Source organism: Mya arenaria, chromosome 6, assembly GCF_026914265.1.
Source record: "Mya arenaria isolate MELC-2E11 chromosome 6, ASM2691426v1".
Lineage (NCBI taxonomy): Eukaryota > Metazoa > Mollusca > Bivalvia > Myida > Myidae > Mya > Mya arenaria.
The window spans coordinates 42,293,841-42,319,214 of NC_069127.1; the positions used below are offsets into that span (position 1 = coordinate 42,293,841).

Genomic DNA, 25,374 nt, shown 5'->3' on the forward strand with positions numbered 1-25,374 from the left:
TTTTGTGTCAAAACATTTAAGGATACCCGATGTCTTGTTAATTTGTGGTGATTGCAGCTATTTTAAGAAAATTATGTTTTGTAACCAGGAAATGAATAAATCCACGATATTGCATTATTTTCTTGAAAATCTTTCTTATTTAAATTGAGCCAATCAAAAAAACATCATTGTTCATGATTGGGTAAATTGGGGAATTTGGGCACGAAGGCATATTCATTTTGTCGACAGACCTTTTCAAAGAATGCAAATGTTTTTTATCCAAAATCTGACCAAATCTTCCTTATTACCCCGAAACATGTTGCAAAATATCAATGTTCTACTCTTGAAAATGATCGTTCCTCAAAACTAAACAAAACATGACATTTTGAAGCGTTAAATGTTTGGCCTTCCCTATTCACCTTTGCATTGTGGAAGGCTCTGAACAAATTCACTCTAAAAACGTTATGTGCCAATTGTTTCGACAATATATCATATTCTATTTCAATGACGACAAACTTTAACATTGTCACCACTGGTTCAAACTCAAAGTATCTTAAATACAAAAGCAAAATAGCGCACACAAAGACAAAACAACACTATTTCATTTTAATATGTACACATTATGGATACGTTTGTTAAGAATGAGTGTTCTTATAGTGAAAACACTATATTGTATATATATTTGTCCACGTGGGCTATATCCTTCTGGATATTCTGTAAATAAATCTTGAAATCTTGAATCTTATTAGTTTTCAGACAACAAACATGAAATTTCTGAAACAAGAGAGACGTGTGCATGCATATTGAGACGTCTACAGCTACTTCTGGAAAGACCACACATATGCTTATGGTAAGGTAGCATATAAGGAATATATAGACGTTTACAGGAATTTCTGGAAAGCCACAATTATGGTATTGGTAAGGTAGCTTATATGAGGGTGTAACCCCCTCCCCCCTTCCGTACTTAAAACGTCTTCATATTTTCTCGAGAGCCTGCGTACCGCATAATGCCAAACACTGAGTCTCCACCCTCTTAAGTCCATATTACTCCGTGAAAAGGACATTGGATACTGGGCACAAGGGGGGGGGGGATGTAGGGGATGAGGACTGGGTTGTGTCAGCCTCACATATAGTACATTTTGAAAACCACTTGATCTCTTCCTCAGAAGAAAGTACCTTTAAATAGATTTAAGAGAATACATACTGTACACTTTTAAGTTAATGAGAACGAATTAACTGAACTTATTGTTGAATATGACTCTTTCATATTACTGTTGATTGATTTAAAGTATACACGTCAATTTATTAAGATGAAACCTAACACATGCTTTATTTGCTTCTTTTGTTTAGCACAGATGAACTATTACAGGCAAAAGAAGGTAAGAATTAAGAATAACATAGCTTTTTAAGTTTAGTTACTCGTTCAATTTATTGATAACGAATTATTTATGTATAAGTTCTTTGTTGATTGTTCTGTGACATTGTGTCTCGTTGGGCGCCCGTAAGACAATGCTCTAAGGTCGTAGCTAAACACTTGGTTGTTTGCCTTGATGCTGTAGTTTCCATTGCATAGATCTTACCTTTAAGAAAGTGCTACAAGATTGTTTAAGTATGAAATCATACATAAAGTATCACAAATTACATTTCAGATATTGGTAGGCTTGAGATTAAAATCCAATGCCTTGAAGACACACACACGGAGAATGAACGGCGGTGTTCAGAACAGAAGACACAAGTATCAGAGCTAAACAGTAGTTTGACATTATTACAAAACGAATTAACATGTTTAAACTGTGCTGATGATTCAGTTGCAAACGATGAAAATGTTCCTGTTTTGGAAGATAAAAACAATACTGCTGCTAATACTGCTGCTGATATTGCAGCTCACACAGAAGACGACACTAAACTATTCAAAGAAAATGAACGTAATACCACCCAAGGAATCGAATCTCATCAAAGCAAGGTATCTCTTGATATCAAAAATAAAATCGACACAGCACTTGGACATGAAACGAAAACTGCTAACACCACGTCAAAAATCAACGCGTTTGCAACAGCAGAAAATAAAACTGATCAGGCATCAAGAAATGAAAGGTACAGATTCTATTGTGCAAGTGTGGTTTAGAAAAGCTTCTGGAATTACACTTATTCTGTACCTAACTGTTATTGTAATGTTACAGAGTTGATACTCTTACAAACATTGTTTTTTTTTTAATTATAAATAGGTTCCTTTAACTATAGTGTTAAAACATTTCACAATGCTTACTTCAGGCCCAGTGAGGCTCCTGCTCGAAGTAAAGGTAATCATTGTTATGTAAAGTTATAAAACTTTTACTAGTAGATGAAGCCTTTAACTTGTTTGTGTTTGTTTAAAAGCAGTTCCATTTTAATTTAGATCCTGCGGCTAAATACGAGTATGTTGGATTGCTTCGGTTAATGATATTAATTTAAGAGTATATTCATTACTTTCAGTGGAAGTTGTTCGTCAAAGATACCAGGGCCGCAAATTAGATATGATGGATTGGCATTCCCTCATGAGTCAAGAGATGGAAGAAGGTATATTCTTTAAAACGACTTATTTGTAGTACTTAAGTATTCGATCTTCATGCAATGCGTGTGAGACCTAAGGTATTTAGGATACGACATTAATTAGATTGCAAGCTACTGCAACTTTCTAAAAAGCTATGTTGATGTTTCTGTATACTTATTTCTTCGTTTCCTTTTTTTCAAAATTGTGAATAGGGGAGGCATCTGGAATTAAAGATCTTGGAGGCGTTCATAACGTTATATTGCTTGATATCTCTGAGAGTATGGAGGGAGCATGGCCGCAAGTGACAACTTTCTTCAACGATTATTTATCCGGTAAGTGGGATAACGGAAATATCCTATTACATTATATTGGCTATTACATTCTCGTTTTCTTTGAAAATACTTCTATTTACTTGATTTATTTGATTAATAAAGAAACGGTTTGTATGTTTAAAAATGTTCTACTAGTAAAACTTTATTTATAAAAAAACGGTTGAAAGGTCGTTACTGCTTTTATTTTCAAACAGGTTTAGAGGTTTTATCAAGTCAAGGTCTAGATGTAGAACACGTTGCTTTAGTTACGTTTGGACATGAAACCAAAGTTCAACAAAGGTTAACGAACACATACAGGAGTCTGAAAACGGCGTTCAGTATGTCTACCATCGTTGTTTTTCATAGGTTATGAAGCAAAAACAACAACACACGTGATGAGTAGTATATAATACATTACTCTTTGGTTGCTAATCTCGGAGGGAACCATTTTAAGCTCTGATTTCGATTGTATCCGTTAATTTATGATACACACGGTTGCAATCTGATGTTTGAGATATCTGTTTAATAAAATGTGTTTAAGGGTCGGCAGCGATGCAAAATTCGATTGAAGGACTAAAATTTTAAATGTTTTTAGTTCTTTTTAGTTTTGAGTTTCAATATTTAACAAGCATGACTCATTTATCCGATGCATTATGAAAAGCTGTAATTAGGAGTTGAGCATTTTTTACGAAAGAATATTTTATCAGATTTTCAATCAAAAAGCATTTACGTTTTCCAGGGAATGTCTTAATACATAAAGAAAGTGTTTGTGAGTCAAATCTTGTGGCTTTGTGTTGATTGCAGCTGTTTTAAAATATATATATGCATTTTCGTAACCCGGAAATGAATTTCATCCACGAACTTTCATTACTTTTCTGAATAACTTTCTTATTTGGCAATATATCATCAAGATCTCTCAAGTCATTGTTGAATATGTAGTCTGGGGCATTATGACATAAAACCGAAGTATAAATGTCGACAGACCTTTCCGTAATAATGTGAAGGCTATATGATAAAAAATCTGTTTTTTTTAGTAAAATTTGTTTAACTCCTTACTTACCCAAAACATGTCGCCAAGAATATATGTTTCACTCGCGAAAATGATCGTTCCTCAAAGCTAAATAAAACATATTTATTTTAAACGTTTTTGTTTTGACCTTCCCCACACACTTTTGCATCGCTGCCGGCCCTAAAACATATGATTATTGACACCTTTAAGATGTTTTCAATTACATTTATGTCCATACATTCGCTTTTACTGCACACATTTGTTGTTTTCTTAAATTGAAAGGATACCATAAATAATTGTATCGAGTTTTTCTTGTAAAATGGACATAGATATTTTCAAATTTATTTCATCCTGAGCTATAAATACGTCAGAGAAGTAATATATAAAAGTAAACTGAAAAAAACAGTTGGTAAAACACATTCAGTATGAATGTCAAAAGTAAAAGACTATACCGTTATAAGAAACTTCTTTTTGCAGGCCGACTAAAGGTAGGCGGACCATCGCCACTCACGGCAGGGTTAATGATGACGTTTGCAGCGGCTGGATCGTCTAATTGTAAATAAAATGTGTTTTTTTCTAATCGTAAGCAGTTTATATTTGCACACAATGTATTAAAATGATTTTTTTTCACATTTTTATTATCTTAAAACCACCATCCATATATATTTGATATTATGTTTCAAATCAATATACCATTCGATTATAACTGTAACCAAATGCCGTTACATGCTGAACAGTATAGATATAGAAGTATCAGTTTGATCAAGAATGTACCATGGCAGCACTATTTTCAACACACCCTTGCATAGGCTTACGCGTTATTCTATTTTTTTTAAAAATCAGTAATGTAGTGGACATGAATAAGGAGAAACTTTAACATACGTCACAAAGCTCTACATCTAGAATTTCATATTGTATAAAGTGTTGTGCTACGGACGTACATTATTAACATATATAACACTTTTTCGTGTCTGGTCAGTCTTGATATAAATAGAAAAACGCATTGTTTAACTTTTGCAGACCAAGCCTGTGTTATACATGGCATGATAGTGCCAACAAGGGTGATTATTATCACGGATGGTGAGCCTACTGATACCTCTCTCTACATGGGACCCGATGAAGCTACTCCTTCAAAATTAGATGAGGCAAGATTTCGTTAATACCAATTGCATGTACATATAGCTAGACTATAATTATATGAAAAGTTTGCTAATTGTAATTATGTCCATTTTTTTAACACTTGAACAAGTTATTTGAATTCATGACTTTGAAGATTGCATTTTCTTCAAGTGTTATGTTATAAAAATGTATGTATGAATACATTCCTTTAGCTGAAACAAATTAAAAATAAATATTTGCAATGCAAAGTTTAGATATTAAGGATATAAAAACCTCAAAATAATGCCAAATACATAGTGGATATTTTTTGATTTCAGTGTATTTCAGTTCGTATTTCATTTCAAGAGTGTCATAGAAAAATATATTTTTACTAGTGGCGAATCCGAAAGTGAAAATATAGTTTTTCTTTGATTTCTTGTGAAATTAATTACAATTAATCTTACACCGAATCCAACACATTTTCTGTTTCTTTTATGCTTATTTTGGAGATTTATTATTGCTTGTTTTTTAAAAATACTACCCTTTTAAAAGACTCTTTGCTACGCCGCTACCATTCTATGAACTTTTCTTAATGCATCTGTGTACAAAATAATAATAAGTATTACACGAAAGTACTTTTGAATTGAACAGGGCATGAATGCATGACCAAATGAAACTGTTCGCCATTTATTAAAGGATAAACGTGTGAGGAAAACAAAAGTGAAATGACATTGGATTTTAAACAGTTTTCCAAGTTTTAGAGTTTGTTTCATGATACATGGGTTTTCAATCACCCTCACTGACAAAAATATCGTTATTTTAACATATGCAACCTTTTTTCTCCAATCAAATAGTTATTGTTGGCAACGTTTACTGGTTCAAAGTTAAAAATGTAGTCGCTAATTTTTAAATGACCTTGTAATACAACTGTTTTACAAATGTGCTCGGTTTTAGTTATGCCTTTACATATATTCAGACCAGAAGTCAAGTGATAAAAGAAATGGAACAGGCAAGGAAGATCTACTTAGATGTTTTCTTTGTTCCAGTTGGTAAGGCTAACCATGTAAGTAAAAACCCGACTCAACTTTTTGCCTCAACTATTTTACACAGTGCAATTAAGGATATACAATAAATCGTTTTTACTTACTGTCATATTTATTTAAATGTTTAATGATCCTTATTTTCGGTAATTTAAAAGCTGATGCTTGTTTTGTATCAATTACTATTGTAGGAGTTCATCAACCTGATGGCAGCAGTTGTAAATGGAAAGGTGATTTCACACCAGGATGGCAATCAGATGTCAAAGAGAACGTTTCTGACGGTAAGGTCTAGGTGTTGTTACTTTTTTCCATGCCAGAAACCGCCGTATTGCATTTGTGTAGGATTGCATGAAAGCGAAAACGTACATGTATTTGTGAGTTATATGAACCATTTGTAACATGACCTTTTTTGTGACAGATACGTTTACACTCATTTGTTGACGTAGCCCAATCGGCATATATGTATATATTAGGGTTACTTCATATTGTGTGTAAACGAGAGATAAAACTGAGAATACAACTATCAAAGATAATGATTATGAATAATGATAATGACTGGTCATCACTCTTCACGCAATTCAATAATACAAATATTATACATGGTAATACAAATAGGTTTTCATGAAAAACGTTGCAATTTAATATGATATACTACAATACCAAATTAAGACCTAGTGACAAAATATATAAATTAAAAATAAGATTTCATCATTATAGCTAATATTTCTTATGAATAATAAGTGTGACTAGTCATCATACTTTAGTATAAGAGAAAGGTTCATGGATATTAGAATTATTTAATAGACTGCAGGGGTGGAGCCGGAGATGGCTAAATAGTAAGGATACTATAAGACTTTGGTAACTTGGTATTATAATTAATGTAAATGTTGAAGATTCCTGGCACAAAACAAACGAACAAACATTTATAAGATTAAAACAGTTGATGCCAAAATATGAAATACTGTCCTGTGACAAATTCTGTTTATTTGTTAGTACTCCCCCTTTTTTACCAAATGCAACTTTAATGTCGTTAGTATCACGCGAAGAGGTTAAATGTCAATTTTATAAATCTGAACATTTTCCATCATAAATCTAAGCAAACCCAAACCTATCTGATTTTCAATTCGTACTTCAGCTTCAGTGTGGTCCTCTTGGCGGTTTCATGTCACCTTCACTCTCTTTGTCAGAAAGAGACAAGGTACGTCGGGCATATCAAGTTTAGATTAACATATGCTTATGATAGGTTAAAAGTGTGATTTAAGACGCGATACTGCAAACTTACCTTGATCTAAAAGTACATTCTGAACATGTTATTATAATAAGCTGTTTTGTATACCAAAAACGTGCATGTAGCTTTTTTCCATACATTTTAAACGATGAACCTCATCTTTTGCAGAGTGACATAAAAGAAATAAAAGAGAAATCGATATCCGTAGAAAATGTTATGAAAAACCCAAGTGACAATCGTGATTCTTACAAGGAGAGGTCGGACTGTGATTTACCCGTCCCGGGGTCAAGAGTAAGAAGAGGCCTAGATTGGCCTTACAAGGGTGACCACAGCCAAGGGCTGGCCGGGACGATCGTTGGACATTGCGATGATGAACGTAAGTCTCAACAAGTAAAAGCAAGCACTATAAAGTAAAACATAAAGCTGCATTTTACATCGCCAGAGGTCGTTCGTTGCAAAGAAATGTGAACCCATTTAAGGAAATGTGTACTCGGCCAAACTTGCTTTTTCATAAGATTTAACATAATTTTATTACATGCAAATGTTCTATTTTAATTGAACAGTCAAGAGTGTATGTTTGGTCATGTATTCATATCAATCATTAGCACACGTGTTTGTGGACTGGGATACACCGGGCTCCTACCTGTTCCACTATCGCTACGGACAAGGTGGTTCTTATGAGGTCATCTTAGTGGACGAACAACGGCGTCTTGACGTCGGTGAAATTATGGCCGTAGGCTGCCATGTCAAACCAGGTTTATTTCTTGATTCTGGTAACCTTTTACAGACGATTTGAACAAGTATTTTTTTCTGTAACCCTTGCAATAAATTCCCATAAGTTTTTGTTTTTTCAGAGATTTTATTTTTATTTACATATGAAGGAATTGTTTAATAAAATACTTTTTTCCAATTAGTTAAAATGTATGACATTATTTGAATTATATTATGAATAGTAAAGTCCCTTTATCTTTTTATAAAGTCAGGCATAATACATTTTTAGGCCCGGGATGGAAGAGTTCAAACACAGTTATTGGCCTGCAATGTGTCGGTGTTGTGTTGCGTCTTCACATGACTGGTGCGGTCCCAAAGGCACTGGTAATAAACGACATTGATAAACTGATATATATCTTAATCACACTATTATGGCCAATGATTAAGTGTCTATTGATAACATTTTGATTGTAGTAAATGTGAGTAGATATCGGTAACACTTTTCTTTCAACATTCCTTAGAGTAGGTTGTAAGGAAACCATTCTGAAGTCCATGGATAGATAAAACATATTATATATATATTAAATACATGTATATTTTCATAAAGAAATTTTAGCCAGATAACGGAAAAAAACAAACTTATTTGATTCCTTTTTATTGACATTGGTCGCTGGTCAAACGCAGTGGTAATTTCCCCTTGTTAAGCGAAGGCACTGTGCTTGACAATCGCTACATATTCACGTGCATACCTGTCGTTTTCGCAATAAGAATAACAGGGTACAAGTCTACCGCTTACTGCAATGCTCAGATTACAGGAATAGGCAGACAATTTTGAACTCAAAGAAGGCGATTATCCACCTGATATCAACATTACATGTATGGAAAATTTTCCACATATCTCCTAAGTCGTCTCACAGACATTTAATGCGAAATGACTCTGGTTGCCATTCGGGTGGTGGGGGATATGCGCTCCCTTGATATAATATGTTTAACCGTAGTGTATCAATTCATGTCGACCCTGTTTTTACGCCTACAGTGTCCAAATTACAATAATCTTAACAGCTGTTAACAAATCGACTCTCTGGAATTACATGTGTACTGTGATATTCTGAATGTTCGCTCTTTACAGTATAAATCTATTATTTTCTTTGAAGGTACGTTGGGAGAACGGTGCAATGGGAGAATACTCGTACATGACAGGAAGCCTTTCGTTACCGGAAATTCAACTTGTGTAAGTATACAATAATATTGATACCAATACTGGTTTTAAACATTGAAGAAGAAATAAGATGAACACAATATTTTGTTTAATTAAAGAGGCACTCTTACTCTCAAATAAGATTTACCACAATAAAAACAAATGTTTTAATTGACCAAAAAGGATGATTTAATGTCATAAACAATGACTCTTATGAAGGATACCGATTTTACTTTGAAAGGAAGTTGCAGAAAACAGTATTTCTACCTTATGAGACTACAGTAGACCACAATAAATATTTTAGCATTCACCAATCCTTTAATATTTTTGCGTGATCAATTATTAAATACACGGTTACAATTGTGTTATCAGTAATGAATATTTTCCATAAATGCATTATTTAGTAAGTAGTAAAAGGTTTATCACTTAAAATTTATGTTTGTTATACATGTGTATGTACTGATTTTGAATAAGAATGTCATTTGTATATTACTAATTATTTGAAGTTCTTTTGAAGCATATTGTATTAAAAAAATGAATGCCAGAAAATGCTACGTGTATTTAGCTTCCTTTTTTAGAGTCTACGATATTTTTGTAGGTACTCTTGTTTTTATAGAACACCGTTTTATATTTTGCAGGATCGATGGCACACCAGCAAACAAACCACAGGATTTAAAGCCTGTCAATAAACAAGCTAGAAACAAAAACAAACATTAGTAGCACCTGTGCGCAAAGAAGTTGTAGCCCTCCTGTGTCAAGACGGTCGTTATACTCCTGTTTCAAATAATATGTAGATCTTCTGCGTCAAAGAACTAGTAATACTGAGTAAAACATATGCGTTTTAAACTTGCTGTCTTGTTGTCTCTCTTATGGTGTTCAATAATCATGTTAACACTTTGCAATAACATTATAACATGACAATTTCGGATAATCTTAGTATGTTCACTACCTCTTAAAGACCAAGTTTAAGGAATGTTTGGCATGATATTCCCTTGCCTTGAATCTCCTGTTTATTGCACTGGGGCCATTTAGGGTTGACAGTTTTAAAGTAGATAATCTCATTGTCTCACTTATACATATAAATAATATGCATATCTAACGTATTTATTAATTAAACCGTTTGGAAATAAGTAGTAAACAAATAAACGTGATAGGTTTTTAGATAGTTCTATAACATGTATATTTAAATCCACTTTAAACGCATGGTCACCATTGTTATATCGAAATTGTTAAGCAACATGGTTAAATCATATTAAGGGGCTATTCATATAATATATGACATTACTCTTATTCTTATTCTAGGGTTATATAATAATAGTATTATAATTAATTCAAAAAAGCATCAACAACTAAAAGACAAAATGTATTGTCCATTTCTATAATAAAACATTCAGAGTTTCACCGCATGACACTCTGGCACAAGTTAATACAAATCAATACACAGAAATTGTGTACTATACACGAATAATAATAATAATAATAATAATAATAATAATAATAATAATAATAATCATGAAAAGTCCGTAGTCACTATGTGATAGTACTAGCGCCACTGATAGAATTGACGAAGCAAGACTGACATTGTTTGCTCAAAAACAAAGGTCATATGAATCAATTCCTCCAATGCAAGAAGCTTTTATTCAACATGTTAAGCATGCTGCATACTAAGCCAGTTGCATAGATGCCTATCAACTATATGTTAAATGGAAATCGAAAGCCCTGCTGACAAGGGCTGGAAAAAGTACGGTGATTTGTGGCAAATCTTTTGGACAGCACCAAGTGGAAGTGTTATGGATTTAGACTCCCGCGTACAGCTATGTGTCAATACAATTGTGTTGGCTAGAATGTTTTCAAAGTCAGGACTTGTTCTTAAATAAAAAAGAGAAAATAACAGAGAAAAAGCTGAAAAATAGAAAAAACTTTTATTTTAATGAAACACTTAAAAACATAAATACAAAAAAAATACCAAAATATACATCACTACCTGGGAAATCAATATATTTTTTTATGTCTTATTTTATATATATATATATATGCATTTAATGAATAATTTTTGCTCAAAACCCGTTTAGTTTCGTCATGCATGTCAAGTTAAATAATAAAAACAGTAATGATTAACTTGAATGGCGGCCATTAAGAAAAAAATAGCGGCCATTTTGGATTTTCCGAATAAGGAGATCCAAAAGAGTCTCCATGTCAGTTTTGGTGCTTGTACCACAATGTGACCGATATTTTCACTAATCTGCTGGGTTATTTGCAACTGCGGGAAACAAAACTCATCAAAAAACAAAAAATAAAAGGTAATTATTCCACTATGCATTTTTTACATTGTAAATATTGTTTGAAGAAAATCGTAAAAACACATGAATGTTTTGAAATATTTTGAAAATCTTAAGTTTATGTTACTATAAAGTTGCTCGTTGATAATATTATACATTTTTGATACATTTATATGTACATTTATAACGAGGATGGCGTTATTGATAGCACTATTACTTCAGAACCATTTTTTCTCTTCAGCTAAATGAGGCTTCTTCTAGAGGTAAGGGCTACTTGTGCAATTAAAAAAACAACAAATTTGTAACACGCATATTCGGTATTATACAGTAGCATTTGTTACATATGCGATTTATTTATTCGTTCAATGGACTTATGTCGCGACCAAGACTAACTATTTCGAGCCAACGACTTAGTGATCTCGTGGCTATGACTAATTTATATTGTGGTCACTACTCGTTCCAACGACTTTGTATATCGTTGGCACGACCTACTTTCCCGTTTCCATGTGTGAGTTATCTGTACGATGTTGCCACGACTAACTATGTCGTGAAATCGGTATAGAATATCATGGTCATGAACTAACTAAGCCGTGGTCATGAGATAACTTAGTCGTGGACACGGGATAACTAAGTCGTGACCACGAAATAAAAAAATCACAATTGTCAGTTTTTTGCCACCGCAGTATAACTTATCAAATTGTGTTCTTTTTCATTTTAAGTTAATTTAGATTTCTATCTCATATTTGCATAATACTTTGGATTGCTTCAATGTTATTATTAGCTTAAGAGGCTATTAATTAATTTAAGTGGACGTTGTTCGTCGAAGCTATCAGGGCCACAAGTTAGGTTTGATGGAGTGGCAGTTCCTTTCTAACCAAGAAATGGAAGAAGGTATATGTTTTTTTATTTTTCTGTTCCATGTTGCATTAAGACGAGCATGAAGGTGTTGTTTCTAAGATTGTGTTTGTCATTAAAACAATTATATTCTGAAAATAGTAAAGTACTAAACATGTCAACATAAAAAGCGATGCTTATTATTGATTCGGTCATTGAACTTTTTTTGGTTTCCCAACGTTTCAAATTTGTTATTTTAAGTAGAAAGTATACATTCCAATTTAAGGAAAAGCTTCTGGAATTAAGAACCTCGGAGGCGTACACAATGTCGTTTTGCTAGATATCTCTGAGAGTATGGAAGAAGCATGGCTGGAAGTGACAACTTTCTTCAACGAATATATATCAGGTGCAAACATTTAGGATATGAGACAATTTACATTCCTAATTGCATACAGTTCTGTCTTTCTATGCTATGTATTCTATTGATTTTTTTTAAAAATAGTTCAATTAGCCAAACAATAAAAAAAGAGTTGCGTTATTTGAAACTCGTCTTTAATAACCATCGCTTCCAAACATGTTTAGAGTTTTGGGCAACCCAAGGTCTACATGACGAACAAGTTGCTTTAGTTACGTTTGGACATGAAACCAAAGTTCAACAAAGGCTAACGGACAAATACAGAAGTTTGAAAACGGCGTTCAGTATGTCCACCATCTTTGTTTGTCATACGAGAGTTAGAAGAAACTCATTTAAGATTGCTCGCGTCGAGTAACAAGCCCCTTTTTAGTTAAAGATATGTGACCTTTAAGACTGTGTTTATTTCGACGAAATTTCTCGTACTGAACACATATGACAAAATTAAAACAATCAAATAAAACGACCTTCATATTTCAAAACAAACAGCAGAACAGATAGCATCGAGTATTTCACTTTAAAATAAAAATAATTGTTTTCGAATTTGTTTCATAATATTTCTACAAATGAGTCAGGATTTTAAACATAAAAGTAAACTGAAATAACATTGAGCCATTAAAAATAGATGGACTCGCATTCTGTAAGAATGTCACATTTAAAAGAGTATAACCTTATAAGTAAGAACAATTTATTTTGCAGATCGATTAAGGTAGGCGGACCATCCCCAGTCACGGCAGGGATGTTGATGACGTTTGCAGCGGCTGGATCGTCCAAAAGTAAATTATATGTAATTATATATAATTCACCATTATACACATTTAGATGATAGTCTGATTCAATTTAAAATACATTTAAGGTGTTTCTGTAGCAAATAGTCAATACATGCTCGAGGATATGGACAAAGAAGTCTCAGTTCCATTGAGACTGTGCACTAATCGACCCCTCGTCTTCAGCGTTATTCTATTTTTAGAATTCAGTAATGTTGTGAACATGTATAATCGTAAACATGAACATACACCACAAGGCCCCAACCCTGCGATATCATATTATCACTGCAAAGCATAGTTTGTGATTTTTTATAATAACAACCAAGTAACGCTATGTTAACGACTGACTTCAATAGCCGAACGCGTGCAACGTTCCACGAACGTTCTCAGGCGTTATCCAGCGTTTAATGTTAAACGCTGGTATCCATTATAACTTTTTTCGGACCACCAATCACTGACGATTACCAGCGTTCAAACAGACGTTATAGAACGCTGACCAAAACGTTATGGTGTGACATCCCCGCTATAATTACCTAAAGATTTATAAACCTTGCAGTACATTCTATTTGAGCTAAAATTTATTTTAGTGAATGGTTCCTTTTTGTTTACAATTTCATATCAGGGGAATCCTGTTTTGAAATCAAACCATTAATGGCACTATTTGAATTACATAACGTATACTGGTTAGCGACCCCTTTCGAAATGGAGATTTTCTTCGTTACTTTTGGCACAAGATAGATATTACGATAAAACTTTACACTCAGACAGGTTGGCTCTTCAGACAAAGACTGGGGATTCCGAATATTCCCACGTGCAAATTACCCCTATAATTTCGCTGAAATAAGCACCCTACTGTACCAATTATTCGCGCACCCCATAAATTCGCTGTTCTTACGATGTTTTTCGTATATTTCTTTCTAAACTATATTTTCATTTTTATTTTATTTTACCAGTCTAGCGACCGTTTAAAACGACAATTGATCAGTAATTATAATATGTTTACTATTACATACTGTTTATGTATGTTTAAAATGATAATCACCTACTCGGTAAGCCACCTCTGCAAAAAAATTGAAAAGCTACCAGGATTCTTTCTTGAAACATGACCTACATGTACATTATGTATGCTTATGTATTGACTTCCGAAGAGGGACAACGCATGTCCGTACAAGAATGTAGTGATTAATTCAAATTTGAGTTGCTTCCCTTATACGGAAAATTCGGCGATTACTTCATCGTTTTCAGGTTTTACCATTTGCTTTTTCGAAAATTGAACATAAAATACAGCAATTGATGGTATTTGTATAACTCAACACCGGTTTGATACTTTATAATGGCAAATCAATAATGTCGTCTGATAGTGCAAGGTATAATGAAAATTAAAAAAAATCCTTACAGGGCCTCATGCAAATGAACGCGCGCGTGATGACGTTATCCCCGCGTGCAACTTACAAGGTCAGAAGTGTAAACAATGTTTATTTGGGTCGAATTCCACATACTACTAACATTTGAACGCAAAAAAACCCAGCTGATATCTGTCAAAAATGATGCCGAAATGAAACGCCGGTCTCATTTGTGGAACGTATTTCGTTCTGACTGATTTTAACTTGGTGGGCGAAAAAGTGGTACGGGCGAATAATAGGTCGCTAACCATTAGTTAAGTCCTATTTTTTGTAAAGTAAGGCGTAATAAATTTCAGGCCTGGGATGGAAAGTTCAAACACAGATGTTGGCCTGCAAACTGTCGGTGTTGTGTTGCGTGTTCACATGGCTGGTGAGGTCCCGAAGGCGCTGGTAATAAACGGCATATAATCTACTGATAAAATTAATACATGATAAAATTAAGGAATTGTATCTAAGATTATGACTAATGGTGTTTTCTTGCATATTACTTTTACTCTATTTTATCCGTATTATTTTGAATATCCACTAATATCCACGAAGTGAGATGATTGAAGAAGAAACCAGTTTGGTTGTTTTATCAAAAGGTGCACACAAACTATTTATTTCCTTTTTAAGGGATCGTCCGATAAAACGTTCAGTGATTATTTGAAACACCCTTACTGGTGGTGTTGACAGTCTTTATATACATTCGTTAACAAACAAAGTATTTGAAAGTACATTGTTCTTATCATTTAAGGTACGTTGGGAGAACGGTACTAGAGGAGAATATTTGTACATGACAGAAAGCCATTCGTTACTGGAAATTCAACTTGTGTAAGTACGAAATTATTTGAATATCCGAAAACTATTAAAATAACTATTAAAAATCAGATAAAAAAATCTGTGTTTCGTTTATGTAACAAATTATAGATTTTTAAGTACGTTGTAATGAAAGTATAAGAATGAATGCCAAATCATGCTACGAGTAGATTTGCTTTTTGATATTTGGAGCATTAAAGTTTGCATGGAAGAATACAAGCTCATTTTCAATTGAACAATATGAGAAAAAGAAGGACGTTGCACAGAGCTTCAAACACAACTATGGGACCTAAGAAATGCATTCAACAAACTTCAATCGGACATGCTAGATCAAAGGGCGAAGACCACAGGAAGTAATCAAAATTACTCTTCCGATGGTACAACAACATCTGCAAGAGCGGATAACACTGACAGTCATTCAGAGGCAGTTTATACAACATCCTATCAAGAGTCGAAAAACTGCGGAGTGACACAACCTTCTAGCTACAGCAAATCTTTACAGAAGGAGAAGTAAACTCGTGCTTTCTGTTTTGTTTTCTGGTGCATACATTTCCATTTTACCTCTGTCATGACCGGGCATGTTATAATAATCGTCTATCGTGTTTATGCGTTAAACTATATAAAAAAATGTTCTGCTATTTAATTTCGAGAATACGTAAAGCAAGCATGCCATACCTACTTTACGAGTCAATTTAAATTCATTGATAGGTTTATATTATATGGCACCATGCTACCATGTGTTTGTTTCCAGTATTTTAAAATCTTTCAGAATCGATGTTCAAACACCTGGAAACGAAGCGTCAAGCGATAATCCACGAAGTTTTAAAGGTAGAGTTTTTTCATAATGCGAACCATCGGCGCTTTCTCGGAAACAACTTTGCTAGCAATCCACTAGTTTCGACCGAATGGGTTATATGACCGCAATAGAACCATATAGCGACATCAGCACAACCTTCAAGAGACCTCCTAAACCTCTTAGCGTTGTGCAGCTAGGGCTTTATCAAACACTTCACGAACATGTCAGTAAATGCCTAGTTGAAGCCTTTTTTTAGTGATCAGCCTTCCAGGGATTTTACACAACCTATCTTTATCGCCCTCTGGTCTCTGATATCTGTTAAATTAATATCATAGCCCTTTTCCTTTAAACACAAAGTTAAACGACAAACTTCAACTAATCAATACACATACACAGAAAATGACACGCTGGAGTAGCAAAAAGGGTTAAAGGGACTGTACACAAGATTCACACCAAAAAAAGTTTTTTTCTGTAAAGAATCTCAGGACAATTATTTAATAGAATGTTTTACTCTTTGATATCATAATTGTAAAAAAAAATGAGTCGGAGACCGGGTTCGAACCGGTGTCTCCAAATTTGCAATACAGTGTTGTATCCACTGTGCTACGAAGGCTAATCCTAAACGGTTTTAAGATATATACCGAACTTGGTAAAATCACGTGATAACATCGACTAGCCAATCACGCATAAGGAATGTATTCTACTAGGTAGACATACCTAGTATTTTTTTAATGGAAAAATACGAAAAAACTTCGAATAACAAATTAATTGTAAACTATGTGGTACTTCAGATAGTAAGTTTCAATGCATTGTACACATCGATACCAATTTTATGTCAGTTTTCGACAATTTTCTCCTTTTTTTCGCTATTCCATCATACGGAGTACAGCCGCTTTAAAACAGGGTGATGCATAGGTGGGGTTTAACAAGGAAAATTTAGTCAATTACTTGTTATTCGAAGCGTGTTTCATTGTTATACCGTATTGTATTTTAATATCGAAACAATAGTGTACTCGGTGCATTTATTCATGGTTTGCCGACGTTTACCTCTTGATATAATCACGGGATATATACACGGGAAATTACATACTATAGATTCTTAAACCGCTGAGAAGTTAAATTTGTTGTTTTAAAAAACCCAGGCTCACCTAGTTTCTGTTTGCTACTAATCTAATGGAGGTAACTAATATGGAGGAAAAGGTAAAGATTCGTTTCACCCTTCCTGGCTTTCGTAAACCATTCAATGTAAATGTTTTTAATGCAGAAATAAAGTTATCTTTTCTCATCATTTACACGTTTAAATAATTAATTCTGTAAAATTTGAACACATTGAGATAACCGAATTACTGAGTGTTGCTATTATAACATTTTACACTAAAAGAAAATGTGTTCTAGAAAGCTTACGCTTTCTTACATTGATCAAGGCACGACATTGTAATCTCGATATATGTATACCAAAGCTTTTCAGTCCATCATTTTGAATTTAGCTCCATGAGGCTCTGCAAAGCGCTGATGAGACAAAAAAGATGTCTGAAGTTATGTTGCAGAGTTTACAAGAGCTCGATCATCGACCTGATCCATGTCCATGGTAATGTCTCACATATACATAATTGCGCGATGTCACCTTCATATCTTACATATAGTGCTCTAACGACCTTGTAAATCTATTTGAAGAATGTTTCAATTCGTTGTATGACAATTTTGTCTATAAAATTCTTTACTTTTCAGTTCTGATGTTTTACGAGATGCACAAACAGGTATTAATGATGGCACACTTAATTATACATGTATAAGAAATACGGCTATTATAGCTCGTCTTTATTTATTTTTTTAAATCGTGTTTTGTCAAAGCATTGTTGTCGTCTGCTTCGGATTCGTTGTCGTCGTATTCGAATTTGCAAAATTAAATTTTAAATTTTTTGTCTGACTAGCGAGATCTGACTTAAGTTACATGTATTATCGACAAGGAAAAATATTCGTTTAGCGTTTCCGCAATACTTATGAGGATAATCGTTTTCAATAGTACTATCAAATTTCACATGACTAATGTGTGTTTGTTATTCGTGCTTGTTTAAATAATTACTACAAAGAAAGCAGTTCGATACTGTCGTGTACTGGCGTTTTAAAATGTAAAGTCTTTTACTATTATCTGCATGATGCGGGCATATGTTCGACCGTTTGGCTGATTTCGTATTATACAATTATAAGTGTAATTAGATTTGAAACAACAATTTCAGCATTAACACAACTTAACTCCAAGGTCGAACTATTGAATGAATCAAACCGAGAAAGAGAAGGACGTTGCACAGAGCTTCAAACACAAATATGGGACATGAGAAATGCACTCAGCAAACTTCAAACGGACATGCTAGATCAAAGTGAGAAAAACACAGGAAGTAATCAAAATTACTGTTCCGATGGTACAACAACATCTGCACGAACGGATAACACGTGCAGTCATTCAGAGGCAGGTCATCCAAGATCCTATCAAGAGTTGGAAAACTGCGGAGCGACACAAGCTTCTAGCAGTAGCAAACCCAAATTGTTGCAGAAGGAGAGGTATACTCGTACCTTCTGTTTTTATAATACATACATTTTGGTTTTACCTCTGTTCTGAATGGGCACGTGAAGCTTTAATGTTTAAATAAAAAATCGTTGTTCTGTTCTATAACTGAAGAACACATATAACATATATACTATACAAGTAAAATGAAATACACGGGTAGTTAAACATAATATGACCCTATTGTATTATTGGTTTCCTTTCTTCTCAATTCTTTCAGTATCGATGTTCGCACTCCTTTCGCGGGAAATAAAGAGTCCAACGACAACCAACGAAGTTGCCAAGGTACCGCATTTGCTCGTCATCATTTTTGCAATTTTACAGATTTGTTACAATACCTCGTTATATGTCTTTGACATTGTTTCAGATAATGTCGTTCGCCAACGTGTAAAAGCCTATAAGGCCGGACTTCACGAATGGCATGCTTTAGCATTACACGAAGGTAAACTTGAATTGCCTTCGTTCATTTACCAATTAATCCAAGTAGCTCTTTGCAATGCTTTCTTAAAATATGGTTTTTTTCTACATTTGCCTCAACATATAAATTGTCGAATATTCTCTTAAATCCATCACAGGCAAGTTTGATATCCGAACGGATCTTAATGGCATTCGCAATGTCGTTCTTATTGATATTTCGGAGAGCATGGTGGACGCCTGGACGCAAGTGAAAGGTTTCTTCAATGATTTTCTGTCAGGTATTGAACTTGGGATGTAACGTTAAATTCAATTAACCATACACATTTCAAATGAAACCAATCATAAATAATAATAAAAAATCAAAAGTGGTACGGTTTCATTTTTTAACCTTTAGTCAGGTATGAATGTAAGCGATCTTTTTAGTTTTAGGCGTGATTTTTTTTGCTGCCTTTCATTTTAACAGCATAACATGGAATACGATGTTTCACGAATACTAAGAAGTTTAATTCCAGCTGAAATTGCAGGTTTGGCGAGTTTGATGGACTACGGAATTAATGAAGAGCGCGTTGCTTTAGCAACGTTTGGTCACGAGACAAAAGTTCGACAAAAACTAACAGGGGACATTCAAGTGCTAAAGTCAGCATTTGGTAAATGAACTATTATTATCAGTTTGTAAATAGGTCCAATTTAGTGATTGTTTGTACAAATAAGTCCCAAATATAAGCTTGTTTTGATAAATTATAGTTATATGTACTGATTGATATTATAGATGCTTTCAATAACGCGTTTTTAAATATAACATACACACTTACCCTGAACTGCGTATGAAGAGGACTGATCATACATGTAACAAACATTTATATACTTACAGTGAAATTTACCGAATAGAATAATTGTTTTAAACCATTGGCTAAATTCATTTCTCATTTTATCAGACGAGTTATGTTTTGCCCTTTCAGAGCAAATAACGCTTGGAGGACCAACACCTTTCGCTGCAGGATTGCTGCTGTCCATGGCCGCCCTCGGCTTCTTTGAACGTATGGCTGTATAGAAACGTTATGGATCATAAGAAGAATTAGACTTAGAGTATATTCTAGTCTTCAATCATTAAACAGGAACTTAAAACATAGTAACTTTACACACATACTCGCAGTTAAATTAAGAAAGATATCAATGAGATAAAACCTGAAAGCGAAATGTTCTGGTGGTCATTTTTCTTTCTTTCGTAATCAGGAACAGGCAGTGTTGTTGTTCTGAATGGAATCGAGCTTCCCTCAAGAATTATCATTCTAACAGACGGTTATCCAACAGAAACAGACCTTTATATGGGTCCCGATGCGGCAGATAACTCTCAAATAGAACTGGTTTGTTTTTTTATAGTTATATATATGTTTGTAATTACAGTATACAGTTATGATTCTGTGACATATTATCGTTATATGTTGTCTATATCGCTTATCTGTGTTAACGCTTTAGCATAGTTACATAGTTACGCGAAAAGTGAATTCGTTTAAGTAGTGATTTTTAGTAAAGGTGATTGTGAACACTTAGAATCGTATAAATGCACTTTTTTTACGGTCACTTTTTCGATTCGATGTTTGTGTTGGTTTAGGATAGATTTGTTTTGCAAGTTAAACGTCAGTTTAGTTTGTGTCATTCTTTAAATATTTAACTAAACTTGATAATATGTAATGTCTTTCCTCTCACTCATATTCTATTCTAGAGATGTTTCCTATATTTTCATACATCATACAATCTACTTCTTGCAAAAACGTACGGCTATGAGGTTGAATATTTGTTCTGTAAACAAGTAACGATTTTCCAATACACTTTCAAAACCAAATTCCGTGCAGTATTCGATACAAATTCAAAAGATGTTTTTATATTTGTTTCAGACTAAGCATGGCATCATCTCTATTTTGGAGCAAACGAGAGGTCGTAAAATAGAATTTTGTTTCGTCCCTATTGGTAACGCAAATCATGTAAGCCGCTATTTTTATTTATTGACACATAAATGACAAACACATCAATCGAACTGACAAGAAATCATAAACTGGTATGCATGAACGGTAACAAAACCGTGAAATAATAAAATGGTGCCAAAAATTTGTGCCAGAAAAATACAGCTCGTTAATAGAATACTGATGATCACTCGAACCTTGCAGGAATTGATAAACGTCATGGCTGGCGTAGTAAAAGGCAAGGTTAACAGTCACCAGGACGGACACAAATTAGCAAGACGAACGCTGGACACAATGGTACTCATTTTATTTAATCCATTTTCATATTCCATATGCATGATTACTTTAGAACTGACCATTCATAATTGATGTAACTGATCAATATTTTTTTTAAAGAAGATCGTTTTATTATCAATAGGTCAAAGGACAATCGGGTGGTGTTTTGCAAGGATTGCCATGCGGAGGAGATTTGGAAAAGGTAAATTTTTGCTTAAAACATGCTCACTTTCTCTTTCTAGAACCTTGATTTTGTTTCCACCTTAAAGCCCAAAATACAAAATTTACCTTTAAAGTTAAAGGAATTTCTGACCACCACTCGGGACCGCCTAGATTCGTACTTGGAGACCACCGGAAGTAATTTGCCCGCGCCTGGTTCCCGAGTTTCTAGAGGCCCCGACTGGAACTATAGCGATGACCAAGATAAATGGATGCCGGGAACCATCGTGGGACATACGAATGATGGTTCCTACATAGTTTGATAAAAATGCATTTACTATTAATAAGATTTAATGCCATAAGTTTGTTATTAGTTTTATGGTTTATCCCTACTATAACATATAACATTATTTGTAACCTAGAATATCAGTAATTAAAGGACTGATTATTCCACTAACTCATTTACACAACAGCTTTTAACATAAGTTTGCGCATTCCTAAAATACAACTTTATCAAAACACTCCTCTGCAAAGTAATGCTTAGCGGATAGTAATTTGATGAAAGGAAAAACTCTTCAAGTAATACTTTTCAACAGATCGAGTATGGGTAAACTGGGACGCGCCGGGCACTGGCGTCTTAACTTACAGATACGGAATGGGTGGAGCTTATGACGTCCTTTTAACCGATGAAGCTCGGACACTTGAGGATGGAGAGACACTTGCTGTTGGATGCAAAGTGCGCTCAGGTAATTTACCGCTGCTGAGGCGTACGCCGGAGTAGACCGGAATGCAGTTTGATTACCTGCGAAACACTGATGTTATTTCGATGTTCACGTCGCCATAATCGAGTGTTGTTAACATATACTGAAATAAACTAAAGAGACAAATGTATTACAAGTATTGTACATAAAGCACTAACAAGATTACTGTGAGCATTATTGCTCAACAAAATTACTGTCTAAATATTCTACGGCTATACATAAAAAAGGATTTTTTGCATAGTTTTGCAGGTTTGATTTATTTCTTTAATATATACATATATGTGTGTGTATTGCTATTTTTAGGAATTGGATTAAGGAATAGTGCAACAAAAATCGGGAGCAAAACAATCGGGACTGTGTTGCGTATACACTTGGACAGAGGGCAGCCAAAAGCATTAGTACGTAACTGTCAAGTTGTATGATCTTTGCACACCTTATTTATATTTGTTTATTTCAGCTTTAAGTTGAGATTAACGGTATATATCACACCACACGAGATGTTGTTTTCAAGATGTTTCAATTTATGACACATATTTGAAGGGTATTTCTGGAAATTTTAGGAATTGAATTTCGCTTAAACTGATTATGTCCTTAATGTCTGATCAACACCAATCGTGTTTCATAAATACTCATTAGCAATAATTTGATTAAAGGGATGCTGTACTATGCAGTTTAATTTTCGATAATGCCTTGCGCAAACGTCATGAATATAAACCAACATTGCTTAAATAGTTGAAATATTATCCTCTTTGATCATATTTATATATTTCATTCACTGTTTCAATCAGGTACGTTGGAGAAATGGAAAGCGGGGTGAATACACGTACATGGCAGACGGCTCGACGCCACCGGAAATCGAACTTATTTCACAGTAGAACAATAGTGATATGTTTATTTCCATATATATCATCAAGTAAGTTCGAACACCTCATTTTGTTTTCCAAAATTAAGGGTGCTGTACTAATTGTTGTTTGATAAGTGCTAGTTGGTCTCCAAGCTGTATAATACTCGTTTAAAAATGACAATTGTAAAGGTGCATTAGGATGCACATTAATTTGTGGAAAGCATGTAAGGACTTACAACAAGTAAGGACTTTCAATGAAAAGCTTACATTTACATTGGTTAAATTTCTTATTCACAACGAACATGCTTTGTATTAATTTACTAAAGCTCGATTGAAAATCTCCAGATGGAAGCTGATATCGAGTCACTTTCGATTCAGTTTTCTTGGTAAAAACAGGTACTTTTTCATTTTGAGGGCGTACCTCTGGGTGTGGTTTGAAACCACGACTTCCTTGGTAAGGTCCTTTTACGATAAAAGACACTATCTCGGTGACATTGCTGGCCTCATTCAAGTTTGATCGTTGAGAAAATGACATCAATAATTACAATGTTATGTCCCTTTTACGATAAAAGACACTAGCTGAAGTATTATTATCCCATTAATATGAAACTTAGTGATAGTGCTTCTGTGTATGTCTCGGTCAAGTACGTCCGTTGCGTGTAACTCTCGGAGTTATGTCCCCTTTACATTTTACATAACAAGATGGCTTGTATGCTGTGCAAAGATTTATTACCCAAACATGAAACGACGCATACAATTCCGTGGAATTCTAGTTAATTGTTTAATTCTTGTTTATTCCCTTTGTTTTATCGTAAAATGTTAACATTTAATTGTAGTTTTTAATGAATCGTTATTGCATTTCTTCTTTCAGATCTACCTGTGTCAGATTCCTTTTGTAGGCGAGGCAATTATCATTATGGAACAGATTATAGAAACTATATCAGTTTTTGACGTGTCTACGTATTTACCAGATCAAGAAGTATGTGGCTGAAAATGTGCAACGTTAATGTGCCACCAATCACAAGCAAACTCATTTAATGCTCATATGTGTCAAGATTACCGCAAAAAACAGCTCGTCTGCATGTCATTGTGACATTGAGTTGTATATCTATTTACACGTGATTGGCTTTTTCTATTTGTCTTGATATTTTTGTATGAACGCAATATTAGAATTTCATAAAAACGACAGATTCCTACGACGACTATCTTAAGTGTTTGATGTTGTTTGTTTGTTTGTTGTTGTTGTTGTTGTGCGACATCCTTTTGTAAATGAAATCACATAACAAGACCTAAGAAATAAAACAAAAACAAAATATTGTAAGTGTTTCAGTTAAACTGAGAGTGCATTTAATTAGACAAAACATTCCTTCTATTTAAAGTAGAATTACGAGCTCGGCCGTTTTGGCAACACAATGTTTTAAGGGTTCTTAATATTTAGAAATCAAACAATATTTGGGAAAGAATTGCGCATAGTAGTTTGCTACGAGAGACATTTAGTTTGCAACACAATATAAGCGTACAATGGTAATGTGGTAATGTGGTAACGTCCTGTTACGTACATGATTTTGTTAAAGGATACAATTCTTTGCCTTTGTACAACAGTTTGTAACTTGACAGTCTCTCGACCAACGAACAGGGCTGAAATGAAGCATAACAATTCTAGTAATGTAAGTTCAGTATAACAATTCTAAAATTTAGCGAATAAAATTAGAGGTATTTATTACGTGTGCATATAAAAGCATATTGTAAGCCTACTAAAACACTACAATTCAGCTATTAAAAGTATTCAACTAAACAAAAGCGCCGCTGAACAAGGCCACCGATGGTGTTTTTTTTCAGTCGTAAAAGAGACATAACTCATAAGAGTTAATGTTATTGGCATTTCTGCATATATGAGGTTTTGTATACGACTGAGTTAGGTGAGAAAATAATTTATTCATAAAAATATTATAGTCGGTTAAATAAATATAAAAAAATAAGTCTTATAATTTCAAAAAAAG

General features: G+C 33.9%; 2 protein-coding genes across 8 annotated transcripts in view; both read left to right on the forward strand.

Moving 5' to 3' along the window:
* LOC128239005 (uncharacterized) overlaps positions 1-9,979 on the forward strand; it is a 14,479-nt gene extending 4,500 nt beyond the window's left edge. For 2 of the 4 annotated variants that reach the window (XM_052955406.1, XM_052955405.1), the window contains 17 exons: positions 729-829; positions 1,330-1,358; positions 1,629-2,073; positions 2,251-2,279; positions 2,452-2,535; positions 2,722-2,841; positions 3,036-3,158; positions 4,307-4,384; positions 4,850-4,974; positions 5,904-5,990; positions 6,159-6,248; positions 7,103-7,165; positions 7,364-7,571; positions 7,801-7,950; positions 8,196-8,290; positions 9,061-9,137; positions 9,743-9,976. In XM_052955406.1, coding sequence (XP_052811366.1) covers positions 729-829; positions 1,330-1,358; positions 1,629-2,073; positions 2,251-2,279; positions 2,452-2,535; positions 2,722-2,841; positions 3,036-3,158; positions 4,307-4,384; positions 4,850-4,974; positions 5,904-5,990; positions 6,159-6,248; positions 7,103-7,165; positions 7,364-7,571; positions 7,801-7,950; positions 8,196-8,290; positions 9,061-9,137; positions 9,743-9,821 — 1,983 coding nt within the window. In that variant the 3' untranslated portion in view covers positions 9,822-9,976. Of the gene's footprint in view, positions 1-728; positions 830-1,329; positions 1,359-1,628; positions 2,074-2,250; positions 2,280-2,451; positions 2,536-2,721; positions 2,842-3,035; positions 3,159-4,306; positions 4,385-4,849; positions 4,975-5,903; positions 5,991-6,158; positions 6,249-7,102; positions 7,166-7,363; positions 7,572-7,800; positions 7,951-8,195; positions 8,291-9,060; positions 9,138-9,742 lie in introns of all 4 variants that reach the window. The other 2 variants (XM_052955408.1, XM_052955407.1) reach the window with 2 other exon arrangements.
* A 1,306-nt stretch (positions 9,980-11,285) lies between these two features.
* LOC128239006 (uncharacterized) lies at positions 11,286-24,687 on the forward strand. Of its 4 annotated transcripts, none has more exons than XM_052955410.1 (24): positions 11,286-11,646; positions 12,191-12,274; positions 12,504-12,623; positions 13,329-13,405; positions 15,096-15,189; positions 15,536-16,137; positions 16,367-16,425; positions 17,881-17,981; positions 18,122-18,150; positions 18,631-18,952; positions 19,177-19,241; positions 19,324-19,398; positions 19,532-19,651; positions 19,898-20,020; positions 20,333-20,410; positions 20,607-20,737; positions 21,269-21,355; positions 21,539-21,631; positions 21,753-21,812; positions 21,907-22,075; positions 22,366-22,515; positions 22,834-22,928; positions 23,319-23,443; positions 24,246-24,687. In XM_052955410.1, exons 7-23 carry the CDS (start codon positions 16,372-16,374, stop codon positions 23,403-23,405), a joined length of 1,839 nt encoding a protein of 612 aa, XP_052811370.1. In that variant the 5' UTR covers positions 11,286-11,646; positions 12,191-12,274; positions 12,504-12,623; positions 13,329-13,405; positions 15,096-15,189; positions 15,536-16,137; positions 16,367-16,371; the 3' UTR covers positions 23,406-23,443; positions 24,246-24,687. The 4 variants fall into 4 exon arrangements, with proteins under 4 accessions (XP_052811370.1, XP_052811371.1, XP_052811369.1 ...); XM_052955411.1 differs by having other exon boundaries at positions 15,536-16,107; XM_052955409.1 differs by having other exon boundaries at positions 15,536-16,425.
* Positions 24,688-25,374: the final 687 nt, after the last annotated feature.

Coding starts and splice junctions, on each gene's coding strand:
- LOC128239006 (XM_052955409.1), top strand. CDS start 16,372: ATGTTCAAACACCTGGAAACGAAGCGTCAAGCGATAATCCACGAAGTT. Junction 17,982..18,121: donor CGACCTGATCCATGTCCATG/GTAATGTCTCAC, acceptor TTTACTTTTCAG/TTCTGATGTTTTACGAGATG. Junction 20,738..21,268: donor ATAACTCTCAAATAGAACTG/GTTTGTTTTTTT, acceptor TATTTGTTTCAG/ACTAAGCATGGCATCATCTC.